This window comes from Piliocolobus tephrosceles, chromosome 1 (genome assembly GCF_002776525.5).
Source record: "Piliocolobus tephrosceles isolate RC106 chromosome 1, ASM277652v3, whole genome shotgun sequence".
In the NCBI taxonomy this organism is placed as follows: Eukaryota; Metazoa; Chordata; class Mammalia; order Primates; family Cercopithecidae; genus Piliocolobus; species Piliocolobus tephrosceles.
Genome location: NC_045434.1, coordinates 220,827,226 through 220,852,826, shown reverse-complemented (window position 1 = coordinate 220,852,826; position 25,601 = coordinate 220,827,226). Strand labels below are relative to the sequence as shown.

Genomic DNA, 25,601 nt, shown 5'->3' with positions numbered 1-25,601 from the left:
TTGGGATTACAGGCGCCCACCACGCCCGGCTAATGTTTGTATTTTTAGTAGAGACGCGATTTCTCCATGTTGGTCAGGCTGGTCTCGAATTCCTGACCTCAGGTGATCCGCCCGTCTGGGCCTCCCAAAGTGCTGGCATTACAGGTGTGAGCCACAGCGCCCAGCCTCCGCTCCTTGTAACAGAGCAACTCGGCACCCCTGGCATTTCTCTCTCCAGCCTGTCTCTCCTTTCCCTCCCCAGCACTCATCTGTTCCACTGAACTGCAGGCGGTACTTTTACCCAAGACCGTGAGAGCTCTCCCAGATCGGGAAGAGACGTTTGCAGAACTCACCAATATACGCTCCCTCCCTAGGACAGGGTTTGGCACGGAGCAGGAGCTCAGTAAACAACGGATGAAACAGTAAGTTAAGCTGAAGGGACTAGGGGTAGAGGTCGGAGGTCCTTAGGCCTTGACCCTGAGACCCCAGGCGAGGTCAGCAAACTTGTGGCGGGGTGGGCCAGGGCGAGCAAGGAGGTTCTGCTCACCCACGTCCCCACTCACCTGGCCGAGGGGCTCCCGCCCGGCTCATCCGGACTCCGGGCAGCCTCGCGTGCCTCCCGCGTGTCCGCTTCCGGGGAGTTTTCGGACTCGGATTCGGACTCGGAGTCAAAGCCCGAAGCTAGGAACTCGTCCACCGTCAGCTCCGCCAGGCGCCTGCGGGTCACGCAGGAGTCACAGCTGCCCGCAGGCTCAGCTGGCCCCAACCCCGCTGAGAGGAGCAAGAAAAGCCTCTTGGATACAAACACCCACCGAGAGGCAGAACCGGCCCTCGGACCCGCTGCTTACCTCTTGCGGCTCCGCGGAGCCGCCATGACACAAGTCCACAGCGTGCGCCCTACTTCCGGCCCCAGAATGCCGCGCTGCGGCGCACTTCCGCCGCCCAGGCCCCGCCCCGTTCCCCGCCCCGCCGGGCCACGCCTAGCCGAGTGGTTCTACGGTTCTCCGACCGCTGCGCCTTCTGTCTCCGAGCGGGAGGGCATTTCGCGTGCACGGTGCGGGCAGCCCAGGTGGAGCCCAGATGCGCCTCCCGCTCGGCGCCCGGCTCCGCAGGACGCGGCGACGCCGGTGTCCGCCCCGGGGAAGAGAGACCAGGAGTCCCGTCGCGCCCGCAGCCCACCCGGCGCTCCGAGGGCACGCGCCTGCAAGGACGCCAGACTACGACGGCGGGGCCCCTATGCAAAGAGCTCCCACGAATCAACAATAAAAAGCCGAGGGTCCAGTAGGAAACACGAGGGGCGGTGGGAACCGCACTGATGTCGCCAACTCGACAAAAGACGGGCGACCCGAGGGCCAGGCTGGCTTCGCCCGATCCGCGGAGACCGGGCCAGCGCCACGAACACCGCACAGGGTGCTCCCTGTCCACGGCCCTTTGGACGCCGACGGCGGCTCTTCCGCGGCCCTTCCCGGGGAAGCCCTCACGGGGTGAAGGCGGTGGGAAGACCGGCGCCTTCCTCCCTGCTACCAGCCTGACACCGGGGCCGGCGGGCCTGGACAGCCAGACCCCGCGACAGGGGCGCCCCGGGGCGCAGGCGCAGCTCCCCCAGCCCTGGCTCTGAAGGGGCGAGTGAGGGACGCGGGCGGAGTGGCCTCGGGGTCCCATTTGGGCTCTTGGTGCTGCGGGGCCCCGGGGATCCCCGGAAGAGAGCAAGTTAGGGGGTCGAGGGGGCGGGGATGGCTTCCTGGGGGAGGAGGAGGGCGAGGCTTGGGGGGGGGGTCCCCGGGGGGGGGGGGGGGGGGGGGGGCCTTTGGGGGCTTCTCGGAGGAGGAGGCGAACCCGGGGCGCGGCGCTGGAAGGATCCGCGTCCAACGTCTAGTTCCTGAAACCTCTCGGGAGCGGGGCGGGCGGCGCCGAGAAACAGCGGCTGCGGGCGGGAGCGGCGGGAGTGAGCAACGCGGAGCCGGCCGCCACCGCCGAGCAGCCCTCCGGCAGTCTCCGCATCGGTTCGCCCGCGCGTCCTCCGCGAATCGGCGGCGGGTCCGGCAGCCGAATGCAGCCCCGCACCGAGCGCCCGGCCGGCAGGACGCAGAGCCCGGAGCACGGCAGCCCGGGGCCTGGGCCCGAGGCGCCGCCGCCGCCGCCGCCGACGCCGGCGTGAGTGGGCGGGGGTCGGGGCGCGGGGGGCGGCCGCGGGACCCGCCCGGGCCCCGCCCTCGTGTCCGCTCGCAGAAGGGGCGGGGGCCGCTCCCGAGGGCCCGGGGAGGTCGGGACCCGGGTGCGGAGCGGGGTCGGCGCGGAGTAGCGTCCCCACCGGCGCCCCGCGCTCCCAGGTCGCCGCTCCCGCTGCGGGCCCGACAGGGCGGCTGGGAAGCCGGAGAAGCTGAGCTCGTGGGGGCGCCGGGGAGCGGGGCTCTGCCCGCGGCTCTGACGACGCCGGGGGGGAGCAGGGGCGCAGCGCAGGCCTGGACACGGCGCGCTCGGGCCGGGGGTCCTTGGCATAGGTCAGGCGAGGGCGGCCGGCGCCCCCGTCGCACCAGGGGCTGGGTCCCCGCGGGCTGCCCGGGCACGGCCCAGAGTCTCCAGGGCAACCAGGGCGGGCGGGCAGCGCCAGCGGGGCGAAGCCTGACCCGCCCGCCCCCTGCAGCCCCGAGGCAGAGCGCACGCGGCCCCGGCAGGCTCGGCCCGCAGCCCCCATGGAGGGAGCCGTGCAGCTGCTGAGCCGCGAGGGCCACAGCGTGGCCCACAACTCCAAGCGGCACTACCACGACGCCTTCGTGGCCATGAGCCGCATGCGCCAGCGCGGCCTCCTGTGCGACATCGTCCTGCACGTGGCCGCCAAGGAGATCCGTGCACACAAAGTGGTGTTGGCCTCCTGCAGCCCGTACTTCCACGCCATGTTCACAAGCAAGTACCCGCCTGCGCGGCGCTGGGGGCTCCGTGAGTCCCTCGGGTCAGCCCCTCTGACACGCTGTTCCCACAGATGAGATGAGCGAGAGCCGCCAGACCCACGTGACGCTGCACGACATCGACCCTCAGGCCTTGGACCAGCTGGTGCAGTTTGCATACACGGCTGAGATCGTGGTGGGCGAGGGCAACGTGCAGGTGAGGCTGCCTCCCCTGGGCCCCGGTAAAGTCCTCTCAGCCAGATCCCACTGCCCTCCACCTTGTGCCTCCCTCACCCGCATTTCGGTGCCCCGTAGACTCTGCTCCCAGCCGCCAGCCTCCTGCAGCTGAATGGCGTCCGAGACGCCTGCTGCAAGTTCCTGCTGAGTCAGCTCGACCCCTCCAACTGCCTGGGCATCCGGGGCTTTGCCGATGCGCACTCCTGCAGCGACCTGCTCAAGGCCGCCCACAGGTACGTGCTGCAGCACTTCGTGGACGTGGCCAAGACCGAGGAGTTTATGCTGCTGCCCCTGAAACAGGTAACAGCTGGTGGGCCCAGCCGGCGCCCTCCACCCCACCCCAGTTTTTGCTTTTGACTCCCGACCCCATTTTGTCCTGATGCAGCCCTGCTCACAATCCTTAGTGCCTGCTGTGCGTCCCCAAGACCCTCCTGGATTGAGGCCCCCCGGGAGCCTCGTCTGTGGCTCCTGACTCTGCTCAGCCCCTCCCAGTATGAACACTCAGCCCCCACCCCCTAACCCTCCTCCTAGGCATCTTCAGGGCTCCCTGGGCCCACAAGACCCTCCCCAGATCTCAGGTCTGAGGACCTCCACCCCCAGGTGCTGGAACTGGTGTCTAGTGACAGCCTGAACGTGCCTTCGGAGGAGGAGGTCTACCGAGCAGTCCTGAGCTGGGTGAAACATGACGTGGACGCCCGCAGGCAGCATGTCCCACGGGTGAGGCCCGGCCCCGGGGGCTCCCAGAGCATCCAGGAGGGCGTGCAGGTGGCTGAGGGCCTGGTGCACCCTGATCTTTCCCAAGTTCAGGGATTCTGTGGGGATGGTGCCCGCCCTGTCTGAAGAAGAACGTGTGACACAGGTGGTACAGGCATCTGGGGGGTTGTCTCAGCCCTGGGGCCCAGTGTGCCCGAGGGTCCCCCTTGATCTTAGCGTTTCCTGCGCCCCAGCTCATGAAGTGTGTGCGGCTGCCTCTGCTGAGCCGTGACTTCCTACTGGGCCACGTGGATGCTGAGAGCCTGGTGAGGCACCACCCTGACTGCAAGGACCTTCTCATCGAGGCCCTGAAGTTCCACCTGCTGCCCGAGCAGAGGGGCGTCCTAGGCACCAGCCGCACGCGGCCCCGGCGCTGTGAGGGGGCCGGGCCTGTGCTTTTTGCTGTGGGTATGGCTCCCCGCCCCTTTCCTTTCTGCCCTGTGCCTTCTACTCCCCACCAGCACAAGCCCACCCCACCTGTGCCGGTCAGGTCCTGACCTGCCCCTCCGCCCCTCCATCCAGGGGCCTCTCCAGGAGCCCGGGGTGTGGCCCAGCAGTGGGATCCCCTCACGAGTCCCGTCTCCACCTGCCCTCCCCAGGCGGTGGGAGCCTGTTTGCCATCCACGGAGACTGTGAGGCCTATGACACGCGCACCGACCGCTGGCACGTGGTGGCCTCCATGTCCACGCGCCGGGCCCGGGTGGGAGTGGCTGCGGTGGGGAACCGGCTGTATGCTGTGGGCGGGTAAGCCTGGAGGCTAGACTTGGGTCAGGTCTGGTGTGTGCCCCATGGGGATCGGCTGTAAGCCGTGGGTGGGTAAGCCTGGAGGCTGGACTGGGGTCGGGTCTGGTGCATGCCCGCCAGGCCAGTCTTGACCTGCAGTGGGTTAATTCTGCTAGCTATGACGGGACCTCAGATCTGGCTACCGTGGAGTCCTACGATCCCGTGACTAACACGTGGCAGCCGGAGGTGTCCATGGGCACGAGGCGAAGCTGCCTGGGTGTGGCCGCCTTGCACGGACTCCTGTACTCGGCTGGCGGCTATGACGGGGCCTCCTGCCTGAACAGGTAGTAATTGGGGTTGGGGCCCCAGTGGCTTTGTAGGGTCCACCTCACAAGAGGCGAGTTTGTGTCACCATCACGGAGGTCGTATCTGACGGGGTGTTAAAGGGGGTGATCTGCGAGGCCGCTTTACCCCAGGCCACGGCCACATTGGGCCTGAACTGGCTTTGCTGCCCCAGTCCCCTTTCCTCTCTGGGATCCTTACCTCCAGTCCAGAGGCTGGCCCAGGTGGGTGTATGCCCAGGCTTTTCCAGGCAGCCAGGGGCCTGTGCCCACCAGTGGGTCCTGCCTGGTAGGACTTTGCGGTCTGAGTCTCTTGTGACTCCTAGGGTAAGATTTCAGCCATTCTGCTGGGGAGGGCAGGTCCTGGGGCCGGGACGCCTTTCTGTCTCTATTGAGCTGTGGTGGCGGTCCTGGTGCCCACAGTGCTGAACGCTACGACCCCCTGACCGGAACGTGGACATCCGTCGCTGCCATGAGCACCCGGAGACGCTACGTGCGAGTGGCCACGCTTGGTGGGTGATGGGGCCTGCCCGGGGGGGTCCCCACCTTCCCCCACCCTGGAGACCCCACTCCCAGCAGGAGTGCCACGGGCATGTTGACTTTCCGCAGATGGGAACCTGTATGCCGTGGGCGGCTACGACAGCTCCTCACACCTGGCCACTGTGGAGAAGTATGAGCCCCAGGTGCATAGTGCACCCCTCCTGGCCACCCCCTCCTGTGCGCTGCGGGGCCCTCCCCTCTCTGGTCACCCACGTCCCACCCATTCCTGACACCCCACCCTGGAGTTGGGGCTGCGGCAGGGGAGGGATGCCCGTGGCGGGTCTGCCTCCAGCCCACACCCTTGCCCCCAGGTGAACGCTTGGTCGCCCGTGGCGTCCATGCTAAGCCGACGCAGCTCAGCGGGTGTGGCTGTGCTGGAGGGTGCCCTGTATGTGGCAGGGGGCAACGACGGGACCAGCTGCCTCAACTCGGTAGAGAGATACAGTCCCAAGGCTGGAGCCTGGGAGAGCGTGGCGCCAATGAACATCCGCAGGTCCGCGGTGGGGCTGTGCTGCGGGGAGGGGGTTTCCCCCCTTCAGTGGGCATGTCCCACCCCTACTCCTCGTGGCGCGGCCCCTCCCCCCGCACCCCTTCCTGCAGCCAGGTGCTCACCCCGCCTGCCCCTCAGGAGCACACACGACCTGGTGGCCATGGATGGATGGCTGTACCCCGGGGGGGGGTAACGACGGTAGCTCCAGCCTCAATTCCATCGAGAAGTATAACCCGAGGACCAACAAGTGGGTGGCCGCGTCCTGCATGTTCACACGGCGTAGCAGTGTGGGCGTGGCGGTGCTGGAGCTGCTCAACTTCCCGCCGCCGTCCTCGCCCACGCTGTCCGTGTCCTCCACCAGCCTCTGACCCCCAACCCCCAGAGGTCTGCAGCCTCCCACATGCCTTAAGGGGGCCATGGCCCCCACCAGGGACATCTTGCATCTTCTGTTCACGTCTTTGCGTCCATTCCTTCGTGTCTATATTTAGTTGTTTATTTATTTAGTTATTTATCTTATTTATTGAGGGGTGAGCAGTGCCGCAGCCGCCCGTCCTCCCCTCCACTGCCTGCATGGCGGGCAGCCGGGAGTGACCAGGTGGGGCCTCGCTGCCCCAGGGCCATTGCCTGTTCAGACCCTGCAGGCCGCGGAGCCAGAGGCCCTGGGGCTTTCCAAGCAGCTGCAGCCCCCAGCTCGAATTTTGCACACGGCGGGGTCCCGGGAAGGGTGGGGAGCAGGTGTCCTTCCTGTTGTCGTCTGCCTTGTGCCATCTTCCCTGGATCTTGTAGTGGGTGCACACGTGTGCACTCGGGCCCCACACAGCAATACAAGCCCAACTTGAACAATAAACACATTTCTGGGGCTCCTCAGGCTGAGCATCTCTCTGGCTTGTGGGGCAGCTGCGCAACTTTGGGTCCCATCCGGGGGTCCAGGGTGAGGGGTGTGGGTGGGTGGCCTGAGATGCTGCACCGGTGTCCGGGGACAGCAAGGCAGAGCTGGGCATCCAGGGAGGGTGGGGGTCATGGAGTCCCTGTGGACCAGCCTCCTGCTGTAGGTGGGGTTTGCTTGGGCTGGGTCCTGAGGCTGAGGTCCCCGCCACGTCTTGGGCTCTGGGGGTGCGGCTGGGGAGGACAGCACTGACCCTGTGTATGCTGACTGTCCTGGCTGCCGAGGTGGCATGTGGCCTTCCAGAGTCCCCTTAAGCCTTGAGGACCCTGACGGGTCTGTGGTGAGGGGGCCCAGGCAGGAGGGGAGGCTGGGGTGGCTCTGGCCACTGTCTCCTATGCTGGAATTCCTGCCTCAGCCCTCCCTGCAGTCACCAGTGACTCAGGCCGGCCAGGGTTTAGATGGAAACAGGATGTGTGTGCACGCTGTTGGGGGGGTGCTGGAAGGTGGCCCCGAGTTCACAAAGCCTGAGCACAGGCAAGTGGGGTGCCCCTTGCACACTGGAGGCCTTGTCTGGGCCAGAGGGGAGATTGCCCCAAGGCTGGCCTTTCGGTGTGGAGGGCCCAGGGCAGAGACCTGGACGGCTCAGGTAGGGGCCAGGCCTCTTCCAGAAAGGCTCCACCCCTGCCCAGCCCTGGGTGACGGGCAGGACGTCCCAGAGCCCCGCCTGCCTGTGGGAGGCGGGGGCAGGAGGCTGTGGACAGGGACCCAGACTTGCCGACCTGCACGACTCTGGCCATGGGGAACAGCCACTGTGTGCCTCAGGCCCCCAGGAGGCTCCGGGCCTCCTTCTCCAGAAAGCCCTCACTGAAGGGAAACAGGTGAGCGGGGTGTGGGTGCGGCCACCTGGGCGCAGGGCTCCCCCACCCGCTCTGGGGCCACGAGCTCCCTTGCCTTGTCCCCAGAGAGGACGGCGCACGGATGCCGGCTGGCCTGCTGGGTCCCCAGGCTGCTCGAAGCGGGGACGCCGCCGCCAACAAGCTCTTCCACTACATCCCGGGCGCGGTGAGCGCGGCGCGCGCGGTGGCTGGGGTCTGGGAGCGTGGCTCTGCCCGCGCGTGTGTGCCGCGTGTCCGTGCAGCTCGGGGTCTTCCCCTCGGCCCGGGGGAATTCAGACCCCCTTAGGTGAGGAGCAGACGCTGACTGCCCCGCCCTGGGGAGCTCATCCGGCCGAAAGTCTGAGCGGAGAGCGAAACCGCGACGCAGGACTGAGTCAGTCGGGAGCGAGCTGGGCGGGGCGGGCCGCGGGCGGGGCCTCCCGGGACCTCCTCCCGCAAGGGACCGGCACACGCGTCTCTGTCGCTGCAGTGGGGCTCGGGGTCGTGCTGGAAGGGCCACTTGACAGTAAGGGGCCTCAGGTGAGCAGTGAGCCAGCCGGCCACCTACGCGGCCTGTTTCTCCCTGGATGTCCCGCAGGAAGCTGCTGCTAGATACGGCGCCCCGTCCACAGAAACCCCTCTGTGCACGCACCGGCCTCCCCAGCCTGCCAAGGCCACGCAGCAAGGAGGCATCTCCCAAGCACACACTAGGCCACCTCTCCGTGGAAGGAGCAGTAGACCACCCCCATGCCCATCCCTCCGCCCAGGCCCCTGTAGGACTAAGGGTCTTCATAGGGTAGATGCCCAGCCCCTTTCAGATGTGCCTGGTGCTGGGTTGAGGGAACAGGAGGAGGAACCTGGGCTTCAGGGCAGACAGGAACCGCCACTGCACCCCTGTCAGGCAGCCTGGATGCTATGTGGAGGCCCTAGGAGTGTCTGGGGGAGAGGACCCCTGCCCTGCACTCCTAGGTCCAGCAGCTGGTGTGGCCGTGCAGACCCTGTTGCCAACATGCCCCCGCCAGGCAGGAGGCTCGTGCCATACCCTCTCCTGACCTCCGGAGTTTCAGGGTTTCCTGCAGACAACAGGTGCCGGTTTTAGAAACCACACTGCCTCAGAGCAGTAGGCAGGGAGAGGGAGCCAGGCTGGCCTAGGGGTGGGTTCCCTTTGGCTGCATCTCAGATGCCACTCTCTCTGTCCAGGCCCAGGACATGCAGTGGGACCCTGGTGGGGTCCTATGAGGTGTGGTGGGTGACCCTAGTGGTCCTCCCTTGCCAAGACATGGTAGCCAGAGAGGGAACCTGCTGAGCCTCAGGAAATGGGGCTGGGGGAGGAGCTCAGGGCCAGTCCTGGAGCCAGTGCTCCTCTGCCCTGTGCCTGGGCTCTGCACCCAGTGCTGTGAGCTGGCTCTGCCACGGCTCCAAGCTGAGTCCTCCCCGGGGCCCCGAGGCTGAGCTGGGCTGCAGGGCTAGCTATGTGGCCCTTCCTGGTCTGTGGCCTATTTTTCATGGGTGCCTACCCGGCATCAGTTCCCACGCTGGGTGTGGGTACAGGAGGCCCCACCCAGAGGCAGGAGGCTGGGAAAGGCTATGCGTCTGTCTGTTCACATTCCTGGGCCTGCTCAGGGGCAGCTAAGCTTGGCCAGGGCACAGCGGCACTGCATTTAGCCCTTGCCAGCTCCTAGAGGGAGCAGACACCTTCCCACTTGCCCCTGAGCCTGTGGATCACAGAGCTCTCCAGCCCCAGGTTCACACCCGTCCCCTATCTGATCTCTAGCCTGATGATCAAAGCCTGCATTTGTAGAGGACTGTGTGTGCCAGGATTGGCTAAATGTGGCATGGATGTGGATTCCCCTCCCCTCTCAGCACATGCAGTGATACCCACAGCACATCCCAGGCCCTGTCGTAGGCTCTGGGGACACAGAAGTGAACGGAATAGACAACCCCTGTTCTCACAGTGCTCCCATTCCCACGGCAGAGACAGACGATGGGGCAAATAAATAGAAGATCCAGTGAGAAGGGTGGGGTTGGTCCTAAGGAGAAAAACAGAGGGGATGGGTGCAGAGGATCAGGGAAAGCTGGAATTTTAGAGGAGCTTTCAGAAAAGGACCTCTTGGAGCAGGTGATGTCTGAGCAAAGCTGCAAAGCAGGTAAGGAAGGGGGTCGGGGCTGAGCGGTCCCCAAAGCGGGAAGAGCCCATGCAGTGGCCGGAGAGCATGGGTCTGACCCCTCGGTGCACTGCCAGGACCCGGCTGTCACCTGAGCAAGCGGCCAGGACACACTCAGGGGATCAACCCCAGAAATCTCACATCTTTCAGGCTGGGGGCTGGAAATGGGCGGCGGTGAGAACGTTGACACTGAGGAAACTGGCAAACGTTACAAATCAGGGCATTGGTGTGTTTCTGTGTCTGTTTTTTGTAGAACTAGGTGTTAAACGTTTACCAGCCAATACTGGAGACGTGGGAGGGTTTTGAGTGTTACCCAGACACCCCCAAATTCTTCTAACAAGTCTTCAGAGGTTGAATAACCAAAGACATGTTACACAGCTTAGGAAATAATGAAGATAGGATTTAATCCACTGAGTTCAAATCTCACCATCTCTACCACTAGACCAGGCAGCTCTGTGTGGGGACGTGTGTCTGTGTGTGTGTGTGCACGGACGTGAGTGTGTGCACAAGTGTGTGTGTGCATGTGTGTGTGTGCACAGACGTGAGTGTGTGCACAAGTGTGTGTGCATGTGTGCGTGTGTATGCACATGTGTATATGTGCGTGTGTGTGCACGTATTTGTGCACTGTGTATGTGTGCATGCGTGTGTGTGCGTATGCATGTGCGTGTATGTGCGTGTGCACACGTGTGTGCACGTGTGTATGTGTATATGTGTGTTGGTGTATTTGTGGATGTGTATGCATGCATGCACGTGTGCGCATGTGTGTGCAAGTGTACATGTGCATGTGTGTATGCATATGAGTGCATGTGCATACACGTGTGCATAGGTGTGCACGTGTGCATGTGTGCGCATGTGTACATGTGTATGTGTGCAGTGCATGCATGTGTGTGTACATGTGTATATGTATGTGCACATGACGTATGTGCATACATGTGTGTTTTGGTGTATTTCTCTGTGTGTGGACATGTATGCATCTGTGTATATGTGTGCAAGTGCATATGTGTGCACGTGTGTATCCATGCATATGCGTGAATGTGTGTGTACGTGTGTGTGTACATGTGTGTATGCATCTGTAGGTGTCTATTGTGTGGCATGTATGTGTCTATGTGTATGTGTATGCATATGTGTGTGTATGCATGTGTACGTGTGTGAGCATATATGGATACATGCATGTTGCCTGTATGTGCACGTATCGGGTGTGTGTGCATGTACGTGTACGCAAACGTGCATGTATGCATATATGTATGCACGTGTGTGTGTAAATTCTGCCATGACTGTTTTCCTGTGAAGAGGCTGAGTGTGCAGATTCTATGCCTGGGGGAGGCTGTTCTTCACATATGTGTTGGGTGGCTGTGCACAGGCAGACCATGCCTATAGTCCTGTAGCTGTGTGGATGCCAGCGGAGGGGGTGGGGGGCCCAGGCAAGGCCCCCTCCCCTGAGCGCTGCTCCTCCTAGGACATCCTGGACCTGGAGAACCAGCGAGAAAACCTGGAGCAGCCATTCCTGAGTGTGTTCAAGAAGGCGCGGCGGAGGGTACCTGTGAGGAACCTGGGAAAGGTTGTACATTATGCCAAGGTCCAGCTGCGGTTCCAGCACAGCCAGGTGGGGGCCGGGTCGGGTGGGGCACGCGCCGGGTGCAGCTTCCCCACCAGCCCGGGGCTCCCCAGACCCTGTACTGACCACCCTGCTGCCCGCGCAGGATGTCAGCGACTGCTACCTGGAGCTGTTCCCCGCCCACCTGTACTTCCAGGCCCACGGCTCGGAAGGACTCACCTTTCAGGTGAGGCAGTGGGCAGTGGGGGTGGGGCCATGGCCACCGTTCTCTCCATGGATCCCTGAAGCTCCTACCCTGTGCCTGGCAGGGGCTGTTACCACTGACGGAGCTGAGCGTCTGCCTGCTGGAGGGGTCCCGAGAGCACGCCTTCCAGATCACAGGTGTTTGGGATGCTCCCCGGGCCCCCAGAGGCGCTCATGACCCAGGACTTGGAGAGGGGCCTGCCCTGTGAGCTGCGGGGCATGTGTGTGTATGTGTGTGCCCTCTCTGCCCCGCCCACAGGCCCGCTGCCCGCACCCCTCCTGGTGCTCTGCCCCAGCCGGGCCGAGCTGGACCGCTGGCTTTACCACCTGGAGAAGCAGACGGCCCTCCTTGGGGGGCTGCAACACTGCCACTCGGCACCCCCACAGGTCAGTGCCAGGGACCCCACGCCCCTCCCCACCCAGATCCTCGCAGCCTGCTCTGACCTCCTCCTCACAGGGGTCCTGTGGAGACGAGCTCCCCTGGACTCTGCAACGCCGCCTAACCCGGCTGCGGACGGCGTCAGGGCACGAACCCGGCGGCAGTGCTGTCTGTGCCTCAAGGGTCAAGCTGCAGCACCTGCCCGCACAGGTGGGTGGGAGGTGCATGGGGCTGTAGGGGGATGGGAGGGGTGCAGGGTGCTGGGCAGGGCAGGGACTGGCCCTGGGTGCACAGCAGCTCAGCCCCCGCATCGTTTGACGCCCCCTACTCAGGAGCAGTGGGACCGGCTCTTGGTCCTGTACCCAACGTCCCTGGCCATTTTCTCCGAGGAGCTGGACGGGCTTTGCTTCAAGGTGGGCCCCTCCCCACAGTGGGCCCGCCCCAGGGAGGCACCTGTGTGAGGGTGGAAGGGGGCGGCCATGCAGGAGGAACCTGTATTTCGGGGCCTGTTGAGACAGAGAGCAAGGCCCTGCCCACCCAGCCCGCAGTCCTGGTCAGTCTGGTCTCCCCTGTGACGTGGAGGAGCCCCTGCCCGCCCTGAGGTTCTCACCCTGAGGTTCTTGACCGTCACCCTGGGGCAGGCAGCATGGGGCTGAGAGCCCCTCCCGGGGACTCCATCGTGTGTGCCTGCCTGTGAGGGGTGTGTGTGCACTCGTGTGTGTGCCTGTGTCCTCCAGGGCGGGCACCGGGCGGGCACCGGGAAGGGGGTGTGCACTCATGGTAACCTTCAATCACTGAGGAACAAACACAGGGCCCTCCCTGTGGTTCCCCCGGCCCAACTTCCTCTCTGGGGACCCCAGGAGGCCAGTCCTGTGGCTTTGTGTGTCTGCCCCCCCGCCAGGGTTAGCAGTGGCCCCAGGACAGATGGGACCCACTGGCCTCCCTCGGGATGGTGGCCTCGGTGCCCAGCTCTCCAAGTACCCAGCCAAGCTCTGGAGGGCACGAGGGTGGGATGAAGCCAGGCGGGGCCCCGGGGCTGCCCCCACAAAGGCCTGGCCCTCAGTCTCTGCCCCCACAGGGAGAGCTCCCACTCCGTGCGGTCCACATCAACCTGGAGGAGAAGGAGAAGCAGATCCACTCCTTCCTGATCGAAGGTGGGGCCCTCACCCCAGTTCTGCCTCCTGCCTGGCCAGGCCATGGTGGGGCGGGAGCCTGAGGGACACCTGGCTCTTTAGTGGGGGCGCTGAGGGGTACACCCCACCCTGCCAGCCCCTCACAGCATCTGTGTGCCAGGCCCCCTCATCAACACCATCCGCGTGGTGTGCGCCAGCTACGAGGACTACAGCCACTGGCTGCTGTGCCTTCGTGCCGTCACCCACAGGGAGGGGGCTGCGCCGCTGCCTGGCACTGAGAGCTTCACAGGGCTGCAGGTGAGGCATCAGCAGGCCCCACAGCCCAGGTCCTGGGCAGTGGTAAAAATGGGGCAGCAGACCGGGCGTGGTGGCTCATGCCTGTAATCCCAGCACTTTAGGAGGCTGAAGCGGGCCGATCATTTGAGGTCAGGAGTTCAAGATTACCCTGGCCAACGTGGAGAAACCCATCTCTATTAAAAATACAAAAAAACTTAGCCAGGCGTGGTGACACATCCCTGTAATCCCAGCTACTCAGGAGGCTGAGGCACGAGAATCGCTTGACCCGGGAAGCAGAGGTTGCAGTGAGCTGAGATTGTGCCACTGCACTTCAGCCTGGGAGACAGAACAAGACTCTGTCCCAAAAAGAAAAAAGCGGGGGCGGCAGGGTAGGTCCAGGCAGGGGCAGGTGGGGAGGGGGTCCAGCCCTCGCTCACCCCCACTCACTGCCCACCCAGGTTACGGGCAGCAGCCGAGGCTCACTGTCCTCAGGCGGACGGACCAGCTGGGACTCGGGGTGCCTGGCGCCCCCGTCCACACGCACCAGCCACTCCTTGCCTGAGTCCTCAGTGCCATCCACCATGGGCTGCTCCTCCCAGCACACACCGGTGAGTGCTTACGGGGTGGCAGACGAAAGTGGGGCAGACGATTGTCGGGTAAGTGTGTGTTGGGGACCCTGGTTCCTCAGGGGAACTCAGACTGGAGGGAGCCCCTTGCAGCCTCAGAGAGTTGCACAGGAGAGGGGCCAAGGGGCTCCCTGTGGAAGGTTTGTGGTCCCCACAGGACCAGGCCAACTCTGACCGCACCAGTGTTGGCCGACGGAGGACTGAGCTGAGACGTAGCAGCAGCCGGTCACCCAGGAGCAAGGCCCGGGCAGAGGGCCGCGGCCCTGCCACCCCACTGCACCTGGACCTGACCCAGGTGGGCCTAGCACACCCACCCAGCCCCTGGCCTGGTTCCCACCATTCCGCACCACTGGCCTCTGTCTCTGGGCCTAGTTGTCCTGGAGCCACCCAGAGGTGTCTTGCACAGAGAAGGGGTGGCCTAGGCTGCTTCCAGCCGAGAAGCCCATCTCTCCCACCTCTGCCCTGCAGCTGAACAGGCTGAGCCTGGAGAACAGCCCAGACGCCCCTGACCACGCTTCGGAAACATCACACTCACCCCTCTATGCTGACCCCTACACCCCACCCGCCACCTCCCACCGCAGGGTCACCGATGTCCGGGGCCTAGAGGAGGTCAGACCCCTGCTGGGCGACAGAAAGGGCGGGAGGTGCCTGCAGCCTGAGGTTGGGGAGGTCTAGACCGTGCCTCTCGGCCTGGGGTCTGGGGCTGCCCCGAGCCTGAGGTCTGTTCAGGCTCTGATGGGAGGTTGAGGTTCTGGGGTCCCTGGATGCCACTGAGGCCCCAGCCCAGGCTCTCCTGGCAGTTCCTCAGTGCTACGCAGAGCTCACCTGGACCTGTGCCCTTGAGCCCACTCCCCTTGGTGCCTGTGTCTGTGCCTGCCTCTGACCCCGGCTCCAGCTCCTCCGGCCCCACTGGCCCCCACTTGCTCTCCAAGAAGGGAGTTCTGCAGTCCAGAGCCTCTCAGAGACAGCGGGGCTCAGCCAAGGATGGGGGGCCGCAGCCCCCAGACTCGCCTCAGCTTGTGAGTAGCAGTCCCCACGCCAGTGTGCCCTGCGCTCCGGGGTGCTGGGGGCGCTGGTGTGGGGCCTCCTGGGACTCTGAGGGAGCAGGGAGGGAAACAGGAGGACGGGGGCAGATGGAGACCAAGGGGGCCAGCAGGGAGGTGGGGAGACGGGACTGGGGAGGGAGAGCAGGGGGACGTGGGTGATGCCAACCCGGGGGGTGGGGGTCTGCACATCGACCAAGCTCCCTGCCTAGGGCTGTACCCGGCTCTCAGACTTGCGGTTTGGGGTTCCCAGGTCTCCTCTGCCAGGGAAGGTTTGCCTGAACCCCGGCTGCCTCTGACAGGTGAGTGAGGGTCCTGCCTCCTGGGGTGAGTGCCTGTTGCCTCCCACAGGCTGACACATCTCTGCCTTCCCTACTAGATGGCTGGTCCTCCAGGAGGAGCCAGGGCCCCGCCTATGACCACCTCTGGGACGAGACTTTGTCTTCCTCCCACCGGAAGTGCCCCCAGCTTGGAGGGCCTGAGGCCAGTGTGGGTCTTGTGCAGTGGATCTGATGGCCACGGTGAGGCCGGCTCTCAGGACCACCCTCACCAAGCTCCAGGGTACCCGGCCCTCTAACCCACTTCAAATTACAAGTCAGGGTCTGAGCCCAGTGTGACAGGGGGGTCTCCGGGGCCCTGAGCTCAGAGCCTGTCCCTCGGCTCCTGCTCCTCAGTGCCAGCAGCTGGGGCCGGGAGGGGCAGGAAGGGCTCACCCCAAGGATGCCCTGGCTGGCGAGGTGGGTCACAGGTCAGGGAGGTCCTGGCCATCCACAGGGTCAGCCCTCAGCTCAGCTCGCCGGGAGTCAGGGAGGAGACTCACTGGAGTGGGAGGGCGGCATGGGCGTGAAGGTCGGAGGAAAGAGAGAGGTCAGCAGGGTCAGAGTGTGTGAGGTCAGAGGGCATGAGGGTTACAGGTCAGCAAGGTGTGAGGAGCACTGGCCAGAGTGTCCCAAGGAGGAGGGCGGGTGGGGCCTTGCATGGCCTGGGCATGCGCCATAGGGCAGCACGGGAGATGCTGAAGCCACCGGACGAGAAAGAACAAAAAGAGAAAAGAGAGAAGAGAGAGAAGAAGAGAAGGAAAGAGAGAGAGAGAACGAGAAAAAGAAGAAAGAAAAAGAAAAGAAGGAATTTTATTGGTGCCGCGTACGCGTGTTCTCTGCTCAGCAGCCAGGGTCTCCCACAGTCTTGAGGACCCTGCACACACTGCCTTGGCCGGACCCCCACCCGGGGACCCCCGCCTGGCACCCAGCCAGGCAGCCCCCTTCCTCTGCCACCTTCGGCCCCTCACCGACCTTCCCAACTGGTCTCTGACTCCCCTTGGCTGTGGGCCCCCCAGCTGCCCTACAGGAGCCCCCAGGAGCCCAGCCCTCCATCTGACGCCGCCAAATTCTCCCTCTGCACCTGCACCCAGGGCTTCCCAGGGAGGGGCTCGCAGCTCTGCCACAGACTCCCACCCTGCAGGGGCCGCTGGGCTGCCTTCACTGTCTCAGGCCAGAGCTCAGAGAGGCCTTGGCCACAGTCCCTTGAGGATCAAGAGTGATGGGCCTTGGAGCCCTTGGCAGCCCAGCCCGCCTGTGAGGAGGCTGCCCAATCCCTCTTTGAGGCCACCCTGTGTCCTCGCCCCTCCGTTTGCCCAGAGCTCCAGCCAGAGCCTCTCGCTGCTCAGACCCCTCCAGGGTCCAAGTCCTGTCCTGCCACTCAGCCCCCGCTGCATCCCAGAAGAAATGTGATTTCAGATAAACAAATGACTTCTTAGTAAAATGACCTCCCCACTATTGCATGTCTGAAATTAACCGAATGCCCTGTGTTCTCATCTGTGAATCTGGCCACCCTCCTATCCAGCCACCTGCCTCCCTCCACCCACCCAGACTTAGCACCTTCCCTCCCAGGCGTGGGGAGTGGCCGTGGCCCCTGGCTGGATCCTCAGGTGAGTCGGAGGGAGCAGCACCAGGACATGCCCCCTCCTGGACACTGTAGAAGACAGGGGTCAGAGGGCTCGGGCAAGGGTGGCACCTCATCCCGTCCTGGGTGCCTGTGGTCGTCTCCTCATCCTGCATCTCCCTGGCCCAGGCCTGGCTCCTAGGAGCTGGGGCTGCGGCGCTCTTGCCCCACCTGCCGGCGGAAGTAGCGGATGGCAGAGATGGTGCCAACGTTGGCCAGCAAGACTGCAAGAGAAGCACAGGGTCTCCTGAAGGCCAGCTTGGCTGTGAGCACCGTCTGCCCGCAAGACCCAGCCCTCAAAGGGCGGGCTAGGCCGGTGCCCGCAGCTCAGCCTGGGAGGAGCAGGTCAGGGGAGAGCCCTGGGGCCCCCATGCACCCCTCGTCCTGCCAGTGCCCCTCGGTCTGGCTTCTAGGCACAGCTCCCTCTGCCCCCAGCACCCGAACCTGTTTTCCAAGCGTCTGGGGTATGCAGATCTGACGTCCTCACAGCCCAGGTGGCAAGCGCTACAAACACCAGGCACATGTCATTCTGGCTGAAGGCAAATGACGGGACAGGCCCCCGGAGCTCTGCTAGGACAGAAGCTCACCGTCAGCCCCACGGCTGCACTTAGAGACTTGGCCCCGCACATGCCCGCCCCGGAACTGCCTGCCCCCCCCCCACCCCCGGAACCGCCCGTCCCCCCACCCCCCGAACCCCCCCCCCCCACCCCACCCCCGGGAACCGCCTGCCCCCCCCAACCCCAGGAACTGCCTGCCCCGCACACGCCTGCCCTGGGAACCGCCTGTCCCAGACACATCCACCCTGGGACATGTCTATCCTGCCCCTCCCCAGTGGCCCCTCCCTGGCCAAGCTCCCTGGACAGCGTTTGCCTGGGACCTGGACAGGGCTCCGAGAGCGCGTACCTGCCCGCCTAAGAGCCAGGTGGAGCCGCTCTGCTGCGGCTGGCTTGAGGGGGGTCTCCGGCCCCGCCCCCTGGAAGGCCGACCTGGGAGGCTCCAGGGCCTGCAGCTGGGGCAGGACAGCCGGCGCTAGCACGCCCTCCAGCCTGTCCTCCCCGAAGAAATGTTCATAGGCCTCAGGGATGGAGATGGGCACAGGGTCTCCAGGTACGGGGGCCGGTACAGGATCAGCTCTTGGGAGTGGCGCCGGGGGCCCCCGCTGCCTCGGCCTCTGGGCTCCAGTGTCTTGAAAGAAGAATTCACACATGTCTGGCCACTGGATGCCTGCCGGATCCTGACCAGCCGCTGCCGCCTCAGCATCCTGGTCCTCCTCGATGGTGTCACAGAAGAAGAACTCGTAGGCCTCCGGGAGGGTCACGGCAAAGCTACGCCCGGGCCCGGCCCTCATCACGGCAGAGGGAGGGGGGCGAGGCAGGTGCTTGAGGATCCGAGGCTGGTGGGGCCGGGGCCCGACGGCCACAGCATCCCAGGCTCCGGGCCCCCCGTGGCCCCCAGTTGCTGTCTGGGGGGCTGAGGGCCTGGCTGTGGCCAATGGGGCCAGGCCTGAGGCCTCTCCTGAGCCTGGCTTGTTGGGGCCGGGCCCAGCCACGGAGAAGCGCACTTTCTTCTTCTTGGGGACTTGGGTGAGACCCGGTGCGGGCTCCCCAGAGCGGTATCCAGGGGCCCCTGCTGAGGGCGCAGACACAACAACCTCCGTCTCCACATCAAGCCCAGCTCTGCGGGTGGGAGACCAGGCGGGGCCAGCGGCGTCAGCTGTGGGAACAGGGGCAGACACAAGCCCGCTGGACTCGGTCATCCTCAGCACAGCCTCTGAGACAGGTGGAGATGAAGCCACCTCTAGCTCAGCCACTGGGCCTGCTGTCGGCAAGCCCATGTCCAGGCCATGCTCGGAGGCAGGTGTGGACACAGCCGTGTCCGTGTCAGGTTGCAGCTTAGAGATGGGTGTAGACAGGGCCACACTGGACTGAGGTTCAGAAGCCAGTGTAGACACAGCCGTGTCAGGTTGCGGCTCGCAGGCAGGTGTGGACACAGCCATGTCTGACTTAGCCCTTGAGACATCTGGGTGGGCTTCCTGGACAGGTGTGGACACCGTGTGCAGCTCAGCTCGGGGAGGGGTTCTGATCTGGTCTGTGCCTTGCTCAGTCACAGGGACAAGTGTAGATAGGCTCAAATCTGGCCCTGGCTCAGGAGCTCCCGTAGGGCCTGGCCCCAGCTCCTCCTGCCTGGCTGTGGCCGTCAGCTTTGCCGTCTCAGGACTGGCCGCAGGGAGCAGCGGGGAGCCCGTCCGGGCAGAAGTAGAGGCTCCTGCGTGCCCACCCCCCTTGGCACCCACAGCTCGCCTCTTCTTTCGGCTGGGGCTCCGTGCTGGGCCTCCAGGGCTATCGGGGGGCCTCTGGGAGCCAGTGCTGTGGCCAGGGGACTCGGGACTCCGAGGGGGCTCACCAGCGGGCCGTGGGGCAGGGCCCTGCAGAAGCCTCTGCATCTGGTCTCCAGAAGACGCCGGACCAGGGCAGGATGAGCACTGGCAGGGAGGGCTGGCGCTGGGGCCGAGGGACGGTGGAGCCTCTGCCCGTGTGGACGTGCTGGGTGTCTGCTGACCGGTCCCCAGGGCCAAGACAGGCTCACACAGAGACCTGCTGACCAGCTGCTGTGTGGCCACGTCCTCCTCCTCGCAGCCCCGCCAGCTCCGCCCTCCTGCAGCTGGCTGCCCAGTTGGGAGAGGCAGGTGCCCGGGGGGACTGCTGCCACTGCTGTCCCCTTGGTCAATGTCACTGGACAAGGGCTCGTCCCCAGAGGCCAGGCCAGCCTGCAGGAGGCCACACTCATCGGCAGTGGCTGAGAACTCAGCCCAGTCCTGGTCACTCAGCTGGACGCTGTACTGGAAATTTTCCATGTGGGGTCAGCAGAGGCACTGGAGGGTGGCAGAATGGGTCCGGTGGGGTCTTCGTGGGTTCAGGCCCCAGGCACTACCCTGCACATGCAGCTCCTGCTACACGAGACCCGGGGATTCCACCGCCTCGGGGCTCCATCTGGGCCCTGAAAGGAAGAGAACATCTCGAGGGGAGGGCCACCACTTCACACCTAGTGGTGACGATTTCCAAGTTAGAAGATCCCCAGCTCCCATGACCCTAGTTCCCAACGCACCCCAAGTGATACCTGTGTGATGATTACATTACATAGTGTGTTACATTCCTAGAATCTAGGATGATTTTCTACCAGTGAAGTTATAAAACCAGCCGTCCTCAGGTTCGAATGCTGTTTCCTATCACACCTTAGCCGGGGCGGCCTCGCTTCCTCCACCTTCTGCCAGAGCTGTCCTTACGCGGCAAAGCACCTTCCAGGGTCCACCCACTGGGACCCGTGCACTCGGGGGATGGGCAGCCCTGGCCCATCCCAGGGCGCCCCAGCTGGCAGCCGGCCCCAGGAGAGGATTGCAGGGCCCAGCAGGTGCCCAGCCCTCGGTGATGACCTTCCGATCGCATTGGCTGGGCCAGGCTATTCTCTGAGCTCCCGGTGGTGCTCACCAGAGCTGGCCCCGGTCAGCAGGGAGAGCCTGGGCAGGAGGTGAAGGGTGTAATGGGTCTCTTGACCCAGCAACCACCTCGGGCCGTCCTCGAGGTCTGCAGCACAACCCAGGCCTGCCTGTCTGCTCAGGGTGCCCTCCTTTGCCCCATCTCAGAGAAGCAGGGAGAGCCTAGCCAGCTGTGGGATCTACCCCTAGAGGGGGCTGCCCTCGGCCCCAGGTCAGCCCCTCTGGACCCAGGGGGCGGGAAGTCCCTTTGGCGGGGACAGAGTCCTGAGACGGAGGCCAGGGACAGTGGCTTGCCGCCCACTGACCTTCGCCCTCCTCTCTGGTCTCTTGAGAAGCCTCTGTGGGGGTTGTTGCCATTGGGACCCCTTGGGTCAGGAGCGAGCAGCTGACCATGTCCTACCTGGGTCCCGGCGGCCAAGCTGGGGGTCTGAGCTGCCCATCCCAGGGCGGCATGGTGCTACGCTGGCTGCACAGGCTCCACCCCCTGTGCCAAAAATACCATGTCCCTGTGGGCACACGTGACTTGTGCCAGCCATCAGGGTCCAGGCCACAAATAGATGGCATTTGAGGGCCCTCCAGCTACAGTACGTGAGAACGACTTCCTGGCACGGGGCCGGGCCGAGGTGAGGTCAGATACAGACCGGAGGACGCTGACCAGCAGGCAGCACCGCTCAGTTCCCGTGCTTCCGCCACCCACAGTGAAACCTCAGACCTGCCCTCCCTGCCACCCCTGGAATGTTCCTGGCCTGCTTTTGAGATGGCCTCTGTGTCCTGACCAGGGCTGTGCCTCCCTGTCCTGACCTCCGGGACTCATGTGAAGGTGAGTGGCCTGCGTAGCCACACAGCCAGGGAGTGTCAGGGTCAGGTGTCCCCATGCCCGGCTCTCCTCAGCTGCACCCTCCAGGCTGTCCTGACCTTGGGGTTCACGGTGCCCATTCCCAGGCAGGTTCTGAGCCAGGGGACAAGAAGACAGGGCAAGAGATCCAACAATAAACATCCAATCTAACAGGCAGATGAGCTCAGCTCCGACGGCAGCACTCCTGAGAAAGAAGTAGGGAGAGGGGTGACTGGGGGGCCAGAGACCTCTCTAAGGAGGGGGTTTGGACCCGGAAGTTCCTGAGAGTCCAGGGCACAGGACTAGGAGACTGGTGCCTGCACTGTGAGGGGTGGCAGTGAGAGCTGGGCATGCGGAAAGTGCATGCCTGGTGCCACACGATGCTTTTCCAGAAAGTAGCTGCCACAAGGCCGCAGGACAAGGTGTCCCGCCACCCAGGGCCAGCCTGACTTGAGCTTTCACAAGTGGACTCGCACCCTGCATCCCTTTCTGCGTCTGCGTCCTCGGGTCCACGCTGCGCTCTGGAGACAGCTGCCATGCGGGCTGCGGGCGACTGCCCGAGCGGACGAGGCTGTCCTGCGTGAATGCCCCCCGCGGCTGCGCCGTTTCCCGTAGGTGGTGATGTGGGTCATTTCCAGTTTGCAGCTACCACACGCGGTGTGGCTGTGAATGTCTGGGAACACTCCTTTCAGCAAACCTCTCGCATTTCCAGGACGCGTGGGGTCAGTGTCAGAAGGTGCCGCCCCGTTTGCCAGGTGGCTGTGTGGCCGTGCTCCAGGCTGGAGTTTTGCTGGAGCTGCACGTCTGCTTCTGGGCGGCGCCTCTCGGCTTTGGCCGCCTCCCTGTGCCTCCTCCTTTGGACAAGCTCTTCATTGAACTCTTGTACTGGGGAATCTTCTCCCTCTCTGCCTCCACTTTCCACCCTCTTAACGGTACCTTTGTTTGCTTGTTTGTTTGAGACGGAGTTTCACTCTTGTTGCCCAGGCTGATGTGAAATGGCAAAATCTCAGCACACTGCAACCTCCACCTCCCAGGTTGAAGAGATTCTCCTGCCTCAGCCTCCCGAGTAGCTGGGATCACAGACAGGTGCCACCACACCCAGCTAATTTTGTGTTTCTACTAGAGACGGGGTTTCTCCATGTTTCCCAGGCTGCTCTCAAACTCCTGACCTCAGGTGATCCGCCCACCTCAGCCTCCCAAAGTGCTGGGATTACAGGTGTGGGCCACCGCGTCTGGCCTATTCCTTCTTCTTTTTTTTTTTTTGTTGAGACAGAGTCTCGCTCTGTCGCCCAGGCTGGGGTACAGTGGTGCGATCTCGGCTCACTGCAAGCTCCGCCTCCCGGGTTCACACCATTCTCCTGTCTCAGCCTCCGGAGTAGCTGGGACTACAGGTGCCCGCCACCTCGCCCGGCTAGTTTTTTTTGTACTTTTAGTAGAGACGGGGTTTCACCGTGTTAGCCAGGCTGGTCTTAATCTCCTGACCTCGTGATCCACCCATCTCCGCCTCCCACAGTGCTGGGATTACAAGCATGAGCCACCATGCCTGGTCTATTCCTTCATTTAAAAAAAAAAAACTTCATTGTGTTGCCTTTCACCCTCGGCTCTGCCACACACCTGGCATTGACTTTTGTGGACGGTGGGAGGTGGGGGGCATGGGGGTCCTCTCTGTCTTCACGTGGACGCCCAGCTGACCCAGCACCACATCCTGGGTGGGCATCCAGGCCCCACGTGGACCATCACGAGATGAGACAGGAAAGGCAGGGAGGCCCATGGCAAGGCGGGGAGCTGTGGGAGGAGGTCTAGGGCGGTGGAGGGAAGGGCCCTACCCTGAGGCCTTTTCACACCAGCTCTCAGTGGAGTTGGCCGGAGGCTCCAGCGGGAAGCCCGTCTCTGCACTCCAGCCCAGTCATGAACCTTCCTGGTGGGAGTGGCAGGGGGAGGGCGGCTGTAGGATGAGGAATAGCCAGGGCCCCCCCTGCACTTCAGGCAGCAGCACCCCTCAGTCCGGGGAGGAAGAAGAACCCAGTTCTACGGTGGCAGCAGAGACGAGCCCCCAGGCCTGCGGGGCAGAGTCCCCTGGGAGGACGGGGCATGCTGTGCCCCCAGCGGCCACCAGAGGGCACCAGGACGCCACTGCGTAGCGGACGGGGTTGGCTCTGCTGCTCCTGGCCTGGTCAGGGGTCCCAGGTCCTGCCCCTCCTCTGGGCGGGCAGGGGGCGAGAAGGGCGCTTCTTGGAGGATTGCTAGGCTCCCCTTCCGGAAGCCATGTAGCCCTGGTGGAAGCCCCGGACCTTGAGACAGTCAGGGAGCGAGATGGGGTTTCACTCTGTCGCCCAGGCTGGCACGCAGTGGCGCGATCCCAGCTCCCTGCAGCCTCGACCTCCCAGGCTCGAGTGATCCTCCAGCCTCAGCCTTCCGAGTAGCTGGGACCACAGGCCCCATCGCCAAGCCCGGCCTCCTTTTCAGTTTTTATAGCTTTATTGAAGTATAATTAACACGTAATACACTTCAAGTATTTATTTATTTAACTATCTATCTGTTGTTGGAGATGGAGTCCCGCTCTGTCGTCCAGGCTGGAGTGCAGTGGCTCCATCTCGGCTCACTGCAGCCTCCGCCTCCCAGGTTCCAGTGATTCCCCTGCCTCAGCCTCTCAAGTAGCTGGGACTACAGGCGCCCGCCACCATGTCGGGAGAATTTTTGTATTTTTAGTAGAGATAGGGTTTTGCCATGTTAGCCAGGCCGGTCTCAAACTCCTGACCTCAAGTGACCTGCCCGTCTTGGCCTCCCAAAGTGCTGGATGACAGGCGTGAGCCACCGCGCCCGGCCCACTTCAACTATTTAAAGTGTGCACTTTGCTAGATTTGGACACGTATACCCCTGGGAGCCCCCACAAACATCTCCAGCACTCCCAAACGTTCCTTCAGCCTCTTGGTGATTCTTCCCCTCCCCACACTCAGGCAACCACGAATCTGCTATTCCTGCAGAGTAAGTCGCACTGGCTAGAATCATCCACTGGGCCCTTCTGTGTATAGGACAGAAGAGTACAACACGCCTGTCCTCGGTGACAGCGTTTCTTAGACATTCACCCACACTGTGGTATATGTTCATTGTTACTTTTTATAAAAAGTGTTCCAGGCCGGGCACGGTGGCTCAAGCCTGTAATCCCAGCACTTTGGGAGGCCGAGACGGGCGAATCATGAGGTCAGGAGATCAAGACCATCCTGGCTAACACGGTGAAACCCCGTCTCTACTAAAAAATACAAAAAACTAGTCGGGCGAGGTGGCGGCGCCTGTAGTCCCAGCTACTCAGGAGGCTGAGGCAGGAGAATGGCGTGAACCCAGGAGGCGGAGCTTGCAGTGAGCTGAGATCCAGCCACTGTACTCCAGCCTGGGCGACAGAGCGACACTCCGCCTCAAAAAAAAAAATAAAAATAAAGAGTGTTCCATTGTTGGATACACTGCAATTTCTGTATCCATTCCTCTGTTGAAGGACATTTGGATTATTTCTAGTTTGGGGCTCTCACAGGTAAAACTGCTATGAACATTTGTGTACAAGTGTTCCTAGTATGGAAGGAAAATGTATCTTGGGATCCCCCAAATCACTAAGCCAAACGGAAAAGTCAAGCTGGCAACTGCTTAGGGCCAACCTGCCTTCTGTTCTATTCTTTAAAAAGACAGCTAAAATTTTAAAAAACAAAAAGGCTGCCTAACTCCCTCAGGACGTGTTCACAGGGAAATTCCTTGCAGACACAGGATGGACAGAATTCAAAGCCATTCCTCTGCTCTGCTCACTGAGATCAATGAACATCTGATGGCTTTCTTTGGAAAGGCTAATCAGAAACAAACGAATGCGACCCTTTGTTTTACCACCTGTGACCTGGAAGCTGTCTTGCCTCTTGGGACTGAACCAATATACATCTTACACATATTATTCACATATTATTGAAGTCTCGTGTCTTCCTGAAATGTAGAAAACCCAGCCGTACCCCAGCCACCTCGGGCACGTGTTGCCAGGACCTCCTGAGGCCGCGTCATGGGCACGTTCTTAACTTTGGCAAAATCGACTTTCTTTTCTTTCTTTCTTTTTTTTTTTTTTTTAGACAGAGTCTCGCTGTGTCACCCAGGCTGGAGTGCAGGAGTGCAGTGGCCGGATCTCAGCTCACTGCAAGCTCCGCCTCCCGGGTTTACCCCATTCTCCTGCCT

At 63.1% G+C, this 25,601-nt stretch overlaps 4 protein-coding genes across 5 annotated transcripts in view; 2 read left to right on the top strand and 2 right to left on the bottom strand.

Annotated features, from left to right (window-relative positions):
• Positions 1 to 937, bottom strand: part of NOC2L (NOC2 like nucleolar associated transcriptional repressor) — a 15,106-nt gene extending 14,169 nt beyond the window's left edge. For both annotated transcript variants that reach the window (XM_023192803.1, XM_023192804.1), the window contains exons 1-2: positions 828 to 937; positions 543 to 695 (exon numbers count right to left, since the gene is read on the bottom strand). In XM_023192803.1, coding sequence (XP_023048571.1) covers positions 543 to 695; positions 828 to 853 — 179 coding nt within the window. In that variant the 5' untranslated portion in view covers positions 854 to 937. The remainder of the gene's footprint in view (positions 1 to 542; positions 696 to 827) is intronic.
• Positions 938 to 1,901: 964 nt separating this feature from the next.
• KLHL17 (kelch like family member 17) lies at positions 1,902 to 6,815 on the top strand. The gene is given in 13 exon segments (XM_023192802.1): positions 1,902 to 2,133; positions 2,624 to 2,883; positions 2,960 to 3,081; positions 3,180 to 3,401; positions 3,702 to 3,818; positions 4,049 to 4,262; positions 4,454 to 4,598; positions 4,754 to 4,921; positions 5,342 to 5,430; positions 5,528 to 5,601; positions 5,770 to 5,951; positions 6,087 to 6,126; positions 6,128 to 6,815. Coding segments are annotated over 13 exon segments (1,926 nt in total). The 5' UTR covers positions 1,902 to 2,029; the 3' UTR covers positions 6,317 to 6,815.
• A 752-nt stretch (positions 6,816 to 7,567) lies between these two features.
• Positions 7,568 to 16,898, top strand: PLEKHN1 (pleckstrin homology domain containing N1). The gene is made up of 16 exons (XM_023192800.2): positions 7,568 to 7,712; positions 7,797 to 7,896; positions 11,331 to 11,477; positions 11,575 to 11,655; positions 11,738 to 11,810; positions 11,932 to 12,059; positions 12,130 to 12,261; positions 12,384 to 12,464; positions 13,130 to 13,205; positions 13,345 to 13,481; positions 13,919 to 14,068; positions 14,244 to 14,381; positions 14,555 to 14,695; positions 14,887 to 15,105; positions 15,383 to 15,431; positions 15,509 to 16,898. Exons 1-16 carry the CDS (start codon positions 7,630 to 7,632, stop codon positions 15,640 to 15,642), a joined length of 1,869 nt encoding a protein of 622 aa, XP_023048568.1. The 5' UTR covers positions 7,568 to 7,629; the 3' UTR covers positions 15,643 to 16,898.
• A 310-nt stretch (positions 16,899 to 17,208) lies between these two features.
• On the bottom strand, positions 17,209 to 19,924 carry PERM1 (PPARGC1 and ESRR induced regulator, muscle 1). The gene is made up of 3 exons (XM_031936301.1): positions 17,974 to 19,924; positions 17,515 to 17,640; positions 17,209 to 17,294 (listed from the first exon to the last, which is right to left on the bottom strand). The coding sequence occupies exons 1-3, from the start codon at positions 19,922 to 19,924 to the stop codon at positions 17,209 to 17,211; spliced, it is 2,163 nt and encodes a 720-aa protein (XP_031792161.1).
• Positions 19,925 to 25,601: the final 5,677 nt, after the last annotated feature.